At 37.6% G+C, this 16,918-nt stretch overlaps 1 protein-coding gene across 15 annotated transcripts in view; it reads left to right on the top strand.

The window, feature by feature from the left end:
* Positions 1–4: 4 nt before the first annotated feature.
* Positions 5–16,918, top strand: part of GFM2 (GTP dependent ribosome recycling factor mitochondrial 2) — a 79,440-nt gene continuing 62,526 nt past the window's right edge. For 6 of the 15 annotated variants that reach the window (XR_014310171.1, XR_014310172.1, XR_014310173.1 and 3 more), the window contains exons 1-5: positions 27–201; positions 6,280–6,366; positions 7,805–7,889; positions 10,233–10,290; positions 10,715–10,812. Coding sequence is in view for 7 of the 15 variants with exons in the window: in XM_082724952.1 (XP_082581078.1) it covers positions 6,304–6,366; positions 7,805–7,889; positions 10,233–10,290; positions 10,715–10,812 (304 nt within the window). In the remaining 8 variants the exon portion in view is untranslated. Of the gene's footprint in view, positions 202–4,903; positions 5,031–6,279; positions 6,367–7,804; positions 7,890–10,232; positions 10,291–10,714; positions 10,950–16,918 lie in introns of all 15 variants that reach the window. The other 9 variants (XR_014310170.1, XM_082724948.1, XM_082724949.1 and 6 more) reach the window with 5 other exon arrangements.

The following is a 16,918-nucleotide window of genomic DNA, read 5'->3' on the forward strand; positions in this document are numbered from 1 at the left end:
GCATTTCAGTGTTGCACCGCCGGAACTGGGGGAGTGCGGTGGCCGGAGGAGGCGGGTGTGAAGGTGTTAAGTTCTCTTCTGGAGTGACCAGGACGTTCGCCGAGGTAGTGGCACGAGGCCTTTGCGGACTTTGCGCAGCCTGCACCTGCGGTTAACACCCGGCGGGAAAAAGCCGGCCTCCAGTATGCGACCTAGTGCTAGGTGGGTATGGGACCGCGCGGTCCGACTCCCGGGTGCCTGTTATCCTGCGGGGCGCTGGGCACCGTGCCCCCTCGAGGGAGGCAACAGCCAGCCACAGACAAGGAGGAGAGGGTCTCCCGAAGGCCTTAATCATCTTCCTAAGTCTTAGTTCGTAGAATTCAGGCAGTAAGGTGGGTTTGGTTTTGAGGGTTTTCAAGGCTCCATCTTCTAATGTGGTATATTTTCTTTAAAACTCTATTTCTAACCAGCGTTTTCAGGTGCAGTAAATTACGTAATCTCTTTTTTCCTACAACACGTTTCCGCCAGGGTTTGCTTCCTACACCTTCTTGACGTTTTTGCTTAAATGTCATTTAAATGTCACTTAAGTGACTTGGCTTATGGTTACTAACGAGTTCCCGGTTCCTGCATAATTCTTTTCTACAGCACGTGTCACCGTAGGAGATGGTAAGTATTTTATTTATTCCTTTTTATTATCTAGTGACTAGGATATAGACAGTGTGAGTACTGTTTGCTCATTACTTTTAAACCATTTGCTAGGAGGCAGTGGTAGACACAATAACAATAAATTCTTGTTGAGTAAATGAACTTAATTCTCATACTGGTCCGGCAATGAGATAGATGGAAAGGAAGGTTCAGAGATTTTAAGTTATTTATCCAAGATCGCAGAAGACTTGGGACTACAGCAAGTCTTCTGTAAACTACTCAGGTCTTTGCCCACTTGACATTGAGAAGTTTATGGAAAGTTTTAAAAAGGGGCGCCTGGGTGGCTCGGTTAAAGCCTCTCCCTTCAACTCAGGTCATGATCTCAGGGTCCTGGGATGGAGCCCTGCATCAGGCTGTCTGCTCAGCGGGCAGCCTGCTTCCTCCTCTCTCTCTGCCTGCCTCTCTGCCTACTTGTGATCTCTGTCTGTCAAATAAATAAATAAAATCTTAAAAAAAAATTTTTTTTTAAAGACTTTTTACTGAAGTGTAAGATACATGCAAACAATGCATATATAAAATAGATGCTTCAGGGGGGTTTTCAAACTCTGACACCCTATAAGCAGTACGTGAATCAAGAAATTACATAAACCTGCACCCCAGAATCCTTCCTTAGGCCTCTTTCCAGTTACTCCAAGTGTAAATACCATCCTGACTTGTAACAAAATGGAATAGTTTTACCCATTTTAAACTCTAAATAATTGGAATCATACAGTATGAACTCTTGTGTTAGTTTCTTTTGCTTAACATTGTGAGATTTATCCTTATTGTTTCCTGTTGTAGTTCTTTCAGCTTATGGGAATTTTTCGTAGGCTAAGTTGTGAACTCATCAATGTTGTTGGTTTTTTTTAAATTTATGACTCTCAAAGCCACTCATGCCCTTTTTGCCTTCTGGACCAGGAATAGAAAGTAAAGGTTAAGTAGTGGTCACATTTTGATTTGTGTAAAATAGAGGAGACAAGTGGTTGGCTGTTTATCATTTGTTCTTACCTTCTGTGATTGCAGGCTAAAAATGGCCTGAGCAGATCAATGTCAGCAAAACTTTCTGAGAAAAATTTACTTCCTATATACCTGGCAGTAGCCAAGTAGGATATCATCACTTCCTTGTTTTATCTACCAAAAGGTTATAGTAGATACCCACTTTTTGCATTTTGGCAGTCAGAAGCATGAAAATGCATTTCTTTGATTGGATTTAAATTTAGATAGTATTTATTGCTATAGGAGAAACTATAAGTGAAAAGTCAGGAGGATGTGAGAGCTGATTTAATAGTTGATTGTGTATGGTTAAAAAGTCAAGCTTATTTACATTGAAGAAGAGGAAGAGGTATAGTTAGAGCTTTGTAAAAAGTATTATGATTGAAATGTTTGCTATTGTAATATGCAGGAGACAGGCTAGAATTGTTTTTTTTAAAGATTTTTATTTATTTATTTGACAGACAGAGATCACAAGTAGGCAGAGAGGCAGGCAGAGAGAAAGAGGGGGAAGCAGGCTCCCCGCTGAGCAGAGAGCCCGCTAAAGGGCTCGATCGGAGGACCCCAAGATCATGACCCGAGCCGAAGGCAGAGGTTTAACCCACTGAGCCACCCAGGTGCCCTCGGGCTAGAATTTTTAAAGCTAACATTTTCCTCCAGATTGGAGATCATGTGCTACTCATTTTTATATTTCTGATAACCAGCTGTTGCTCCAATAAATGTTAAATGAACAAGGGAATTGTGCTTTATCGGTACAGTTGACCTAAATTTAAAAGTATCTTTATCTACTTAGGCTGTTTTTTAGCAAGTAAAAGTTAATTTGGTAAACTTTTTTCTGGTTTAAAAAATCAGGTGAAACTTTTAAAAAACAGGGGAAACTGATTTTTTAAATTGAGACATAATTTATATAACTTCAATTGGTTTGTTTTAGAACTTGTGCTAGAAATAAATTTGTAGTAAAAACAAGTGTTTAGATTGATAACATGAGATCTGTTGAACATAGGAAAAAATCAAAGATGATTTTAAGATTCGACAGTAATAAACATATTGGCGTAATTTATATGTGATATTTTCCTGAAAAACACTGGATTTGACAAAAATGTGAAAAGGAGTTCTATTTTGGGAGAAATTACTAACTGTAACAAAAACCATCTGGAAACACAGAACAACTTTGATGCTTTAGGATCTCCTTTCATATATTACTTGATTCTCAGCAACATCACCTTCAATTTTGCTTGCATACTGATGTATTTTATGATTTTTTTAAAGATTTTATTTATTTGACAAAGAATAAGAGAACAAGCAGGGGGAGTGGCAGGCAGAGGGAGAAGTAGGCTCCCCTCTGAGCAGAGAGCCCATGTGGGGGGTAGATCCCAGGACCCTGGGATCATGAAAGTAGAAGCCTAAGTGACTGATCCACCCAGACCTCCCGTGATTTTTGATTAGTGGTCCATGATTTCTCTCTCTCTCTCTCTTTTAAAATTTTATTTATTTGAGAGAGAGTGAGCGAGAGCAGGGGCAGGAGGAGGAGCAGAGGAAGAGAGAGAAGCAGACTCCCTGCTGAGCAGGGAGCCCCGTGAAGGGCTTTATTCCAGGACCCCCGAGATCATGACCTGAGCCAGAGGCAGATGCTTGACAGACTGAGCCACCCAGGCACTCCCATGATTTCTCTTTTTGTATATTAGGCCTTACAAACATGATACTCTACTGATTCACAAAAAAATAATCATGGATTCTTTTTGTTTATTGGTAATGTAACCTGTTGCCAGTAATGTAGAATGTTACCCGTTTTTCTTCCCCATTATTGCTTTTGTATCAATTAGGTGTTAAAACATTTAGTGAACCTTTATTCTCCAAAGGCCTTAAGGAGGTTTGGGCCTTGAAGAATAAATTGCCTTATAGCACCTATAGTAGGCAGCTGTTTTTGTTGAAAGTCATTGATCTATGGGAAAGAAGAAAATCCTTTATCCCTGGAGAATCCTAATCAACTTAATAGGTCAAAAAATGACTCATTGTGCCGGGCAGTGCTGGTAGAAGATCCCTCATTTTGGAGAGCTCACAGTAATGGAGAGAGCTTGTAAATACCGTATTTGTCATGAGTAAATACAAGTTCCAAATGTTATGGAAACGTGGGGAAGATAGTATTAACACTTTCTCGGAAATTAGGAAAAGCTTTCAAGGTGGGGCATGAAGATTAATGGAAATTGACCAAGAATGGAGTCTTGGGGATTCTAGGATTGCTTTCAGGCAGTGGCAACATTATATACGAAAGTGTGAGGGTGCCAGACTATGATTTTTCTGGGGAATTTTGGCTGGAGCTCCCTGGTATGGAGTGGGGATTAGGAGAGTACAGGCTGTGACTATAATTGGGGACAGATTTTGTTTTATTAAGAACCTTTAAATGTTTTTGAGTAGATGAGGAGGCTCTTTATTTGAAGGATATATGTAAATAATGGATTAAAGCAATACATTCCCTTCAGTGATTTGAGTACTTTTTAAGACTGGTTATATCTGAATGTCACCTATGTTATTATTTACTTAATTTTCCTCAAATTCACATTTTAATGTAAAATTTGACTTCTTAAGTATTAGTATATACAAGATGGATTCTCTTGGTTAGTTTTTCTGTAACTTAAAATAATCGTGGTCATTCACTTGGGGAAACAGGATGTTGGAATATGTTTTCAAAATTTAGTCTATAGCATCCCTTCACACTCTTAAAAATGATTTAGAACTCCAAAGAGGTTTTTTTTTAAATGTAGGTTATAATACATACTCAATTATTAGAAATTAAAACTTTAAAATACTTTAACAATTCACTTAAATCCACTGAATCTTAGTGTACGTAATATAGTGTTATGAGAAATACCTTTTATTTTACAAAAGTAATTTAGTTTGAAGAATATTTTACCTTGCCTTAGAATTTTGCAAGTGTCTTTAATGTTGGGCATAAAGAAAACAGCTAGCTAAAGGCATAAAGGCATCTGCTATCACCTTCTGTATTTGTTACTATGTATGTATGATCTTTATTTTTGGTTGAACTCTCTGAAGAAAATCCAGCCTCATACACATAGGTCATATAGGTAGTTGGGAAAGGTATTGAGTATTTTAATAGTCTTTACAGAAAATTGTGGATGATCTTAGATGCTCTACCAGGGTGACAAGTGGTAGTTTCTTAGTTGCAATGTGGAATCAAAACGTATTAGGGTTTTTTGTATTTCATTGGTTAAAATGTTTTGTTCTATTTTAGAGTGGATCTAACATGCACGATATTGTAAACTTCCTGAACTTTGACACTGGAAGTGAAAAAGAGGGAATGGATTCAAGATAAATTTAGGAAATAAAATCACAAGGATTTGGTGACTTTCTAAATGAGGGTTAGTGAGGTGTGCCTGGGTGGCTTGTCAGTGAATCAGTCTGCTCTTGATTTCTGCTCAGGTCATGATCTCAGGTTTATGAGATTCCCTCCCTCCCCCACATCAGGTTCCTCACTGAGCATGGAGCCTGCATAAGATTCTGCCTCCCCCTCTCCTACCATCATGCACCCCCATCCCTGCCCCTGTGCTGTCTCTAAAAAAAGAAAATTAAAAAATAAATGAGGGTTAGTGAATGTGGCTGTTTTAAAACACAGATTTAGGAGGGGAAAATAATGGATTTTTTTAAAAAAGATCTTATTTTTATATAATCTCCTCACCCAGTGTGGAGCTCAAACTCACAACTTTGAGATCAAGAGTTGCACACTCCATTGACTGAGCCAGCCAGATTCCCCAAAATAATGAGTTTTGACATGGCTTCTTATATAAAATGGCACACAATGTTTCCTTGCTCTCTACCTAGTCTCAGATGCTTCCATGAACTTCTCTTAGCTTTAATATTGTACTTGAAACATGGTTCATATTCAGTTAATATTTTTAAACCAAAATTACTTAATTTTTATAATCATAGAAGAGGACTTGCTTTTGTGTATTTTTTTTTACATATTTATGGTAGAAAAATCAGTATGTACAGATAAACCACTAAATTACACTACCAATGAGAAATTACCAAGTTAACATGTAGTTGCTTACCTTTCTGTACTAAATTCTGTATAATTACATAAATAACATTGTAATTGCTGTGATACATTTTTGTCATCTTAGTCTTTTCCCACAATATGTCCATATCTTTAAGAATTAAAACATGTTGAAAAAATAAAGAACATTTTAGCTTGAGAACCATGTTTCTCATTTTGTCAGAATTTTCATTTTCTGATTGATGTGTTGAATTTTTTGGTAGCTAAAAATACTGTACTTCTAAAATTTAATACATTTTTTTTTTAAATGTAATACATTTTTACGATATGTATTACAAATGCCTTATTTTAAATATGTCTTACTGGGCGCCTGGGTGGCTCAGTGGGTTAAGCCGCTGCCTTCTGCTCGGGTCATGATCTCAGGGTCCTGGGATCGAGTCCCGCATCGGGCTCTCTGCTCAGCGGGGAACCTGCTTCCTCCTCTATCTCTCTGCCTGCCTCTCTGCCTACTTGTGATATGTCTCTGTCAAAAAAAAAAAAAAAAAATCTAAATATGTCTTACTGATACATACTACATAAACTTAGTTTTAAAATTTTGTATTTTTCCTTTTCAGAGAATAACAGTTTAGAGGGTCAGCATGTTCTCCAACTTGAGGAAGTTTGGAGTAAATCATAAGAAGATATTCATCCTGCATGTTAATGTAAGCTTTTCTTGTAAAATTAAATATACTTCAGCAACTTTATTTCCTGAAAGGCCTCTTATACTCTTAAACTATTATATCTTTATCTTCTTCAGTTTTTTTTAACAGAGAGTGTGGGAGAAACTGTAACCAAGAAGCAGAAGGCTTTATCCCTAGTCTGAAGTGCATTTTGCTACTTCAAAATGCCCTGTGCAGTGTTTTGAAGACTATCCATTTGTATATTCCATTTTGAGGTCCTTAGCACCCCAAGGAATTACACAGGTTTTCTTTGGTCTTTTCATTGCTGATGCTTTCCGACTGCACACCTGTGGCAGGTAGCACTGTCTTTCCCTCGTCATTATGCAGTGGAAATTTAAATAGTTTTGAGACTCTACTCTTGAAATATTTTATTAGGATCATAGTGTTGTATTGCCAAAAACTGGGTAAGTAATGCATAGGGAATATAGAATATATAGGCATATGTTCCAAGATACCGTAAAAGGTAGATGTGGCAGCCCAGAGTTATTACTAAATACACTAAATGTCACAATTCTAAATGTATTGACAGTCAATAATGTGTATCTAGTGGTCTGGGGATGAGGAATATTCAACCTCTTAGTGGAAACACTGGGAGAAGTTACCTCAGAAATTTTTAAGAATGCCAGTCCTAGTTCTCCCAACTTCCCCTCAGATGTTTTTAAAATTTTCCAGGTGATTCTGATGTGTAGCCACTTCAATAAATTCTGAGTTTCATGACCCCTACGCAGTTCTTAGCACCTGTAGAAAATCCAAGAATAGCCAGTGTGAGAGACCTTATTTAACTTTTCTGGCTTTCTGGGAATTTCAGGTCCTGAGTTTCAAACTATAGCTGTCAGAGTCACCTGGAGGTTGGGGCACCGGGTGGCTTAGTTGGTTGAGCATCAGACTCTAGGTTTCAGCTCAAGTCCTGATCTCAGGGAGGCCTATGTCAGGCTCTACACTCCGTGCTATCTGCTTAGGACTCTCCCTTCCCCCTTCATCCCCCACCTCCACTCAAGAGCGGCTGTCTCTCAAATAAATAAATCTTTAGAATCACCTGGAGTGCTTGTTGAAACTCATATAACACTATATTAATTATACTTCAGTTTAAACCCCCTCCCCCCATAGATTGTTTGTCTCTCCTCAGAGTTTCTGATTCTCTTGTCTGGAATAGGTCCAGAGAATTTGTGTTCCCTCTGTTGCTAATGCTGCAGATCTTAGAGAACCATCTTCTAAGATCAGCTCAAAATAGTCTTATTTTTGTTTTTTCCTATTGTATAATTTTGGGTTGTCACTTTTTAAAGAAACTGGAGTTAATAAATGGAAACTATTTTAAGGAGATTCAAAGTATTTTCTCTGACAAAACAGTTATGATGTTAAAAGTATTCTAATAAGTCATGCTAAAATAAAATTAATATCAGGTTTCTTTTCTTCTCACTAGAATATGTGTTGCTGTAAAATAAAAGCAAGTTTAAAAAGATTAAAGCCATATGTGCCTCTTGGAAGAAGCTACAGTTCTCTACCAGGTACAAATTTTTATTCTTCTCATTGTACTTAAACTGCTTGTTTGCTTTCTCTCATTGGCAAACATGCCTTTATTAAGGGCATTAAATTCACACGTCATTACTTCCATTTTGGAAGTAGTGGGGTAGTTTTACTTCTTGGCCCTTTCCTTGAGTTGATTAGGAGTTGGAAGTATTGTGATAGAAGCCAGGAGGGAGTATCAGTAAGCCTGTATTCCTCATCTGCTGGCTCTCCAAATGAACTAAACAAAGAGAAAGGTTGCTGGCTTTAGTAGCTGGCTCAGAAGTTAAGAGGTCTGTAACTGTAGAGTGCTCTTGCTATAAAATACTGTTTTTCTAGTACGTTTCTGATTTTTACACGGAAGTATTTTCTCAATGGAGGTTTGCCCAAGTAATTTATTGTGGAGATACTTAAGATTAGTTAGTTAAGGGCGCCTGGGTGGCTCAGTTGGTTAAGCGACTGCCTTTGGCTCAGGTCATAGTCCTGGAGTCCCGGGATCGAGTTCCGCATCAGGCTCCCAGCTCCACGGGGAGTCTGCTTCTCCCTCTGACCTTCTCGCCTCTCATGCTCTCTCTCAAATAAATAAATAAAATCTTCAAAAAAAAATTAGTTGATTAAATATTTATCTGGGGTAATTTGCATTAGGTAAAATGGCTATTAAAACTTGATGCTTGGAGCGCCTGGGTGGCTCAGTCAGTTGAGCATCTGCCTTCAGCTCTGGTTATGGTCCTGGGATTGAGGCCTGGCATCAGGCTCCTTGCTCAGTGGAGACCCTGCTTCTCCCTCTTCTTCTGCCTGTTGCTCCCCTTGCTTGTGCTATCTCTTTCTCTCTCTACCAATAAATAAATAAAAGCTTTAAAAAAACAAAAACAAAACTCGATGCTTGAAGAACTGACAAATTCTGAATGTTCTTCCTGTGTTTGAAGCAAGCAAGCATATGGGAGACTCTTTGAAACTAGTTTCATTATGTGGCTGTTTTCATTACCATCTTTGTCCTGTGAGAATTATGGAGTAAAAATACTGATAGGATGTGTGACTTGTAATGACGTGTGAATTTAATGCCCTGCATTATTGGTTTGTATCTGTATTTCTATATATTGTCATGCAAATTTATCTGTAGCCATACAGGTGATCTGTAAGTCTTAAAACTGCCATCAGGTTTTCAAAATACAGTAGAACTGTTCTTGATTTATTAGAGAAATTTTGCAAAGTTGATTTAAATAATAGGAAGGTATAGGTTAAAATTATAAATGTAACTGCATTTTTGCTTTAATATTATTAATAAAATATATTATAAGCATGGAGTAAATTATTATGGGCTCTTTGTACTCCAGAAGTACTACTTGGCCTTTTAGAAGTATTAGGTTGTTCTAGCTCCTGTTCAGTTATACCTCCTAAGCCATTTTTTTTTTTTAATATTTTATTTATTTGTTTGATAGTGAGAAAGAGAGAGAGAGAGCACACACACAAGTAGGGGGAGCAGCAGGCAGAGGGAGAAGCAGGCCCTCTGCTAAGCAGGGAGCCTGATGCGGGGCTCGATCCCAGGACCCTGGAATCATGACCCGAGCCGAAGGCAGACACTTAACGACTGAGCCACCCAGGCGCCCCTCCTAAGCCATTTTTAAAGGTACTTTGTGCTTGGGATTACTGAGGGAAGATAGATTTCAAATTGTATGAGAATTCATTATTATCTGATACGAGGATCACTCTTCACTTTTCAAGCCTTGACAATGCACATTTACAGGGCTGTGTATTTTATTTTTTTTTGATTTAAATGCTGTGGCCATAAGATTATTGTTTTGTTTTGTTTTTAAGATTATTGTTAGAACATTCTAATTCTACAATTCTATTATGTCTATTACAGAATTATAGAAAGTGGCAAAGACTGGGGTAAATTTTTATTTTTCTAAGTCTGTGATCTAGAAGTTCATGTTTCAAAACTTTATCTTAGGGGTGCCTGGGTGGTTCAGTTGGTTGAGCGTCTGCCTCCAAGTGAGGTCATGACATGGGGGGAGTCCTGGGATCAAGTCCGGCAATGGACTCTCAGTGGGGAGCCTCCTCTTCCCTGTGCCTGCTGCTCTGCCTACTTGTGCTTTCTCTGTCAAACAAATAAGTAAAGTCTTAAAAAAAAACAAAAAAACAACAAAAAAAACAACTTACATCATCTGTTGCCTTTTCTCTACAGATTGCAGGAAAATAATTTTTAAGTAAATCAGAGTTCTATTTAGCTTGAATTTTACTTTAATTGGAATTACAATATTTGCTTAAAATTGTTTTAACTTTCTTGATTTGCAAATTAAAGGGGGATTTCTTAAAGTTTTAAATTGTAACCCTCTTTCCATTAGGTTTAGTTGGAAATGATATCAAATCGCTTCATTCCGTCATCAGTCCTCCCATAGCTAAGTAAGTACTATCACTGATACATTCTTTTCCATACGCTGCTGTAAAAAGCCAAGAGGTTCTGTCATGGACTTAATTTAGCATTGTTAATTTAGCTTTCTGCCCTAGCTAAGTATAAGTAGATGTTGGTATGTATCTTAAAAGAGGTATGGGTACGTATCTAAAAGCTATTTTTTCCTGAATTTAATACTAAATGTTTTTAATGTAGCAACAGCACATAGAAATAAGTAAAAGATTCATAAGATTGTAGTTTGCTCTTTTGTTAGCTGTTTTGTCAGAATAATGTGTTTTATGTTTTCTCTTTTTCTAGTTTTTCTACCATTATAAAAATTACTGAAATACCAGCTTTGAAATTTGTGTAGCATACCTGTTTTAGTTTTACACTTTTATTAATGTCCATCTTTTTTTCCCCCTACTTTTTAAACAGAATCCGTAATATTGGAATTATGGCTCATATTGATGCAGGCAAAACTACCACCACAGAAAGAATATTGTACTATTCTGGATACACAAGATCACTGGGAGGTTAGAATGGATTCCTCCTCTCCCCAACCCCCATTAGCAAAAAGCATCATTGGAAAATATTTTGATTAAGAAGTCAACCTAGAGATCTTATGTATGGCATGGAAGCACTGATGTCTAAACCGCAACACAAAGATAAGGTAGTTTGAACACCCACTTAAGAGTCTTTGTAGGTTCAAGTAAACATTTAGATTCATAGGACTATCTTGGGCCACAATTCACCCTGGTCTGTTCAGAAGGCTGTTAGAACAGGAAGCAAAGCTTCCCAGCACAATGGTAGTTTGTTTCTTCATTTCTCAAAGCAGTCCACCTAAGTGTCTGGGAGCTACCTTCTTTAGGTACCCCAAAGTGATAGTTTCCTTTAACAAGATTCACAGGAGCCACGCTGGCTTACAATCTTCATGTCCCTTAGGAATATGTACCTCTTCCACATGGGCAGTCTTCCAGGTGTATAGCTCCATGGGCAGTCTTCCAGGTTTACCATAAAAGACATGCCATAGCCCACTCAGGAAGGCCTAAAGCTGTTTATCTCTTCAGGTATTTACAGTTTCATAAAGCTCTTCTCAGTTCAGATGTAGCTTACAAATTACAAATTATTTTTTCTATAATACATGTTGCCTAGCACCATAGTTGACATACTTGTGTTCTCTGGCTTCTAGAAGAAAAGAACAAGAAAGTTAACCAAAGGTAAAGTTTTCAGGCAGAAGAAGGAGGGATTTTGTTAATCCCAGTCACAGTAGTAGTACTGTTTACCTCAGTTTTGATTTTTAAATTATAATATGTCAAAAACTGTTACTCTTGACCAGTTGTGCACATTTGAATCCCCATGTAGTTTTTTGGTTTGGTTTGGTTTTTAATTGACAGTGCCATAGCTCTACTCTGGAAATTAAGATTTAGAAAGTATATATATGGCTAGTTGTCATATTTTTGTATCATGTATTTTAAAAGTCTATATTTATCTCATACACATTTATGATTGTTGTGTTTCTCTGATGAATCCACTTTTTTTAATCATTAAGAAGTGCCTTTATCTCTGGTGAAATAGTTTGTTTTGAAATTTGAGATTTCAAGGTCAAGAGGTCCTTATGACCAGAAGTGGAAATGAGTAATTTTTTCAGAAGCTCCACAGAAATTTTGAAATGCGTTATATTGACAACCATTTCTCTAGACCCTTCAAACTGGTTGAGACTTAATAGTATTTATAGAGGAAAAGAACACCCAGGATTAGAATATTCATGGTGACAGTTTCCAAAATGTTTGAACACATGTGTTTCTCATAGAACTATTGCTGTGTAAATGGGGGCTATGACCCCAAAACATGGAACATTATTAGGCTTCCTCTGTTGAGATACAAATATGTTCCTTTTTTTTTTTTTTTTTTTTAAGTTAACATATAATGGATTATTTGTCTTAGGGGTACAGGTCTGTAATTCATCAGTCTTAACACAATACACAGTGCTCACCATAGCACATACCCTCCCCAGTGTCCATCACCCAGTCACCCTGTCCTTCCCCGCCCCCCCGCTCCCCTCCAGCAATCCTCAGTTTGTTTCTTGAGATTAAGAGTCTGTTATGGTTTGTCTCCCTCTCTGGTTTCATGTTGTTTCATTTTTTCCTCCCTTCCCCTATCATCCTCTGTCTTGTTTTTCAAATTCCTTGTATCAGTGAGATCATATGATAATTGTCTTTCTCTGATTGACTTATGTTGCTTAGCATAATTGCCTCTAGTTCATCCACATCCTTGCAAATGGCAAGATTTTGTTTTTTTGATGGCTGCATAGTATTCCATTGTGTGTGTGTATACACACACACCACATCTTCTTTATCCATTTATGTGTTGATGGACATCTAGGCTCTTTCCATAACTTGGCTAGCATCAATGGATGCTATAAGCATTGGGATGCATGTGCCCCTTTGGATCACATTTGTATCCTTGGGGTAAATACCCAGTTCTGCAATTGGTGAGTCATAGGGTGGTTCTATTTTCAACTTTTTGAGGAACCTTCATACTGTTTTCTAGAATGGCTTCACTAGCTTGCATTCCCACCAACAGTGTGGGAGGGTTCTCCTATCTCCGCATCCTCACCAACACCTTTCATTTTTTGATTTGTTAATTTTAGCCATTCTGAGTGGTGTGAGGTGGTATTTCACTGTGGTTTAGATTTGTATTTCCCTGATGCCGAGTGATGTTGAACACTTTTTCATGTCTCTCTTCGCCATTTGGATGCCTTCTTTGCCAAAATGTCTGTTCATGTCTTCTGCTCATTTCTTGATTGGATTTATTTGTTCCTTGGATGTTGAGTTTGGTAAGTTCCTTATAGACTTTAGATACTAGCCCTTTATCTGTTATGTCATTTGCAAATATCTTCTCCCATTCTGTCAGTTGTCTTTTGGTTTTGTTGACTGTTTCCTTTGCTGTGCAAAAGCTTTTGATCTTGATGAAGTCCCAGTAATTCATTTTTGCCCTTGCCTCACTCGCTTTCAGTGATGTTTCTAGGAAGAAGTTACTGCGGCTGAGGTCCAAGAGGTTGCTGCATGTGTTCTCCTTAAGGATTTTGATGGATTCCTGTCTCACATTGAAGTCTTTCATCCATTTTGAGTCTGTTTTTGTGTATGGTGTAAGGAAATGGTCCAGTTTCATTTTTCTGCATGTGGTTAATTTTCCCAACACCATTTGTTGAAGAGACTTGTCTTTTTTCCATTGGACAGTCTTCCCTGCTTTGTCAAAGATTAGTTGACCATAGAGTTGAGGGCCCATTTCTGGGCTCTCTATTCTGTTCCGTTGATCTCTGTGTCTGTTTTTGTGCCAGTGTCGTACTGTCTTGATGATGACAGCTTTGTAATCGAGCTTGAAGTCTGGAATTGTGATGCCACCAGCTATGGTTTTCTTTTTCAACATTTCTCTGGCTATTGGGGACTTTTCTATTTTCATATAAATTTTAAGATTCTTTGTTCCATTTCTTTGAAAAAAGTTGGTGGTATCTTGATAGGGATTGCATTAAGTGTGTAGATTGCTCTAGGTAGCATAGACATTTTCGCAGTATTTGTTCTTCCGATCCATGAGCGTGGAACGTTTTTCCATTTCTTTATGTCTTCCTCAATTTCTTTCATGAGTATTCTATAGTTTTCTGAGTAAAAATTCTTTGCCTCTTTGGTTAGATTTATTCCTAGGTATCTTAGGGTTTTGGGTGCAGTTGTCAATGGGATCAACTCCTTAATTTCTCTTTCTTCTGTCTTGGTGGTGGTGTATAGAATACAACTGATTTCTGTGCATTGATTTTATATCTTGACACTTTACTGAATTGCAGTATGAGTTCTAGCAGTTTTGGGGTGGAGTCTTTTGGGTTTTCCACATGCAGTATCATATCATCTGCAAAGAGTGAAAGTTTGACTTTTTTGCCAATTCAGATGCCTTTTATTTCTTTTTGTTGTGTGATTGCTGAGGCTAGGACTTCTAGTACTTTGTTGAATAGTAGTGGTGATCATGGACATCCCTGCCATGTTCCTGACCTTAGCGGAAAAGCTCTCAGTTTTTCCCCATTGAGAATGATATTCGCTGTGGGTTTTTCATAGATGGCTTTTATGATATTAAGGTATGTACCCTCTATCCCTACACTGTGAAGAGTTTTGATCAAGAAGGGATGTTGTTCTTTGTCAAATGCTTTATCAGCATCTATTGAATATATCATATGGTTCTTGTTCTTTCTTTTATTAATGTATTGTATCACATTGATTGATTTGCGGATGTTGGACCAAACTTGCAGCCCAGGAATAAATTCCACTTGGTCGTGGTGAATCATCCTTTTAATGTACTGTTGGATCCTATTGACTAGTATTTTGGTGATAGTTTTTGCATCCATGTTCATCAGGGATATTGGTCTGATATTATCAAATCAGATATCATCTGATATTATTCTCCTTTTTGGGGATAATTCTCCTTTTTGATGGGGTCTTCTTCTGGTTTTAGGATGAGGGTAATGCTGGCCTCATAAAATGAGTTTGGAAGTTTTCTTTCCACTTCTATTTTTTGGAAGAGTTTCAGGAAAATAGGTATTAATTCTCCATTAAATGTTTGGTAGAATCCCCTGAAAAGCCATCTGGCCCTGGACTCTTGTTTGTGGGAGATTTTTTTATTACTGCTTCTATTTCCTTACCGGTTATGGGTCCATTCAGGTTTTCTATTTCTTCTGGTTCAGTTGTGGTATTTTATATGTCTCTAGGAATGTATCCATTTCTTCCAGATTGTCTAATTTGCTGGTGTATAGTTGGTCATAATATGTTCCTATAATTGTTTGTGTTTCTTTGGTGTTGGTTGTGATCTCTCCTCTTTCATTCATGATTTTATTAATTTGGGTCCTTTCTCTTTTCTTTTGATAAGTCTGGCCAAGGGTTTATCAGTCTTATTCTTTCAAAGAACCAGCTCCTAGTTTCATTGAGCTGTTCTGCTGTTCTTTTGGTTTCTGTTTCATTGATTTCTGCTCTAATTTTTATTATTTCTCTTCTACTGGGTTTAGGGTTTATTTGCTGTTCTTTCTCCAACTTCTTTAGGTGTAGAGTTAGGTTGTATATTTGAGACCTTTCTTCTTTCTTGAGAAAGTCTTGTATTGCTATATACTTTCCTCTTAGGACCACCTTTGCTGCATCCCAAAGGTTTTGAATAGTCACGTTTTTCATTTCCATTTGCTTCCATGAATTTTTTAAATTCTTCTTTAATTTCCTGGTTGACCCATTCATTCTTCAGTAGGATGCTCTTTAGGCTCCATGTATTTGAGTACTTTCCTACTTTCCTCTTGTGGTTGAGTTCTAGTTTCAAAGCATTGTGATCTGAAAATATGCAGGGAATGATCCCAATCTTTTGTGTCTAATTTGTGACCAAGGATGTGATCTATTCTGGAGAATGTTCCATGTGCACTAGAAAAGAATGTGTATTCTGTTTTGGGATGGAATGTTCTGAATCTATCTGTGATGTCTGTTTGTTCCAGTGTGTCATTTAAAGCCTTTATTTCCTTGTTGATCTTTAGCTTAGATGATCTGTCCATTTCTGTGAGGAGGGTGTTACAGTCCACTACTATTATTGTATTATTGTTGATATGTTTCTTTGATTTTGTTTTTTGTTTTTTTAAAGATTTTATTTATTTATTTGACAGAGAGAAATCACAAGTAGATGGAGAGGCAGGCAGAGAGAGAGGGAAGCAGGCTCTCTGTTGAGCAGAGAGCCCGATGTGGGACTCGATCCCAGGACTCTGAGATCATGACCTGAGCCGAAGGCAGCAGCTTAACCCACTGAGCCACCCAGGCGCCCCTGATTTTGTTATTAATTGGTTTATATAATTGGCTGCTCCCATGTTAGGGGCATAGATATTTAAAATTGTTAGATCTTCTTGTTGTATAGACCCTTGAAGTATGTTATAGTGTCTTCCTCATCTCTTATTATAGTCTTTGGTTTGAAATCTATTTTATCTGTTATAAAGATTACAACCCCAGGTTTCTTTTGATGTCCGTTAGCACGGTAAATTGTTTTCCACCCTCTCACTTTAAATCTGGAGGTGTCTTTGACTCTAAAATGGTCTCTTGCAGATAGTATATTGATGGGCCTTGTTTTTTGTTGTTGTTGTTTTTTAATCTATTCTGATAGACCCTGTGTCTTTTGATTGGGGAATTTAGCTCATTTACATTCAGGGTAACTACTGAAAGATATGAATTTAGTGCCATTGTATTGCCTGTGAGGTGACTATTACTGTATATTGTCTCTGTTCCATGTTAGTTTTAGGCTCTCTCTTTGTCTAGGGTATCCCTTTCAATATTTCCTGTATGGCTAGTTTGGGGTTTACAAATTCTTTAAGTTTTTGTTTCTCCTGAAGCTTTTTTTTTTCCACCTATTTTCAGTGACAGCCTAGCTGGATATAGTATTCTTGGCTGCATATTTTTGTTGTTAAGTGCTCTGAATATATCATGCCAGCCCTTCCTGACCTGCTAGGTCTCTGTGAATAGGTCTGCTGCCAATCTAATATTTGTACCATAGTAGGTTACAGACTGTCCTGAGCTGCAGGATTTTTGCTTTGTCTCTGAGACTTGTAAGTTTTACTGTTAGATGAAGGAGTGTTGACCT

The sequence above is a fragment of the Mustela nivalis genome (assembly GCF_964662115.1).
Source record: "Mustela nivalis genome assembly, chromosome: 3".
Classification (NCBI taxonomy): Eukaryota; Metazoa; Chordata; class Mammalia; order Carnivora; family Mustelidae; genus Mustela; species Mustela nivalis.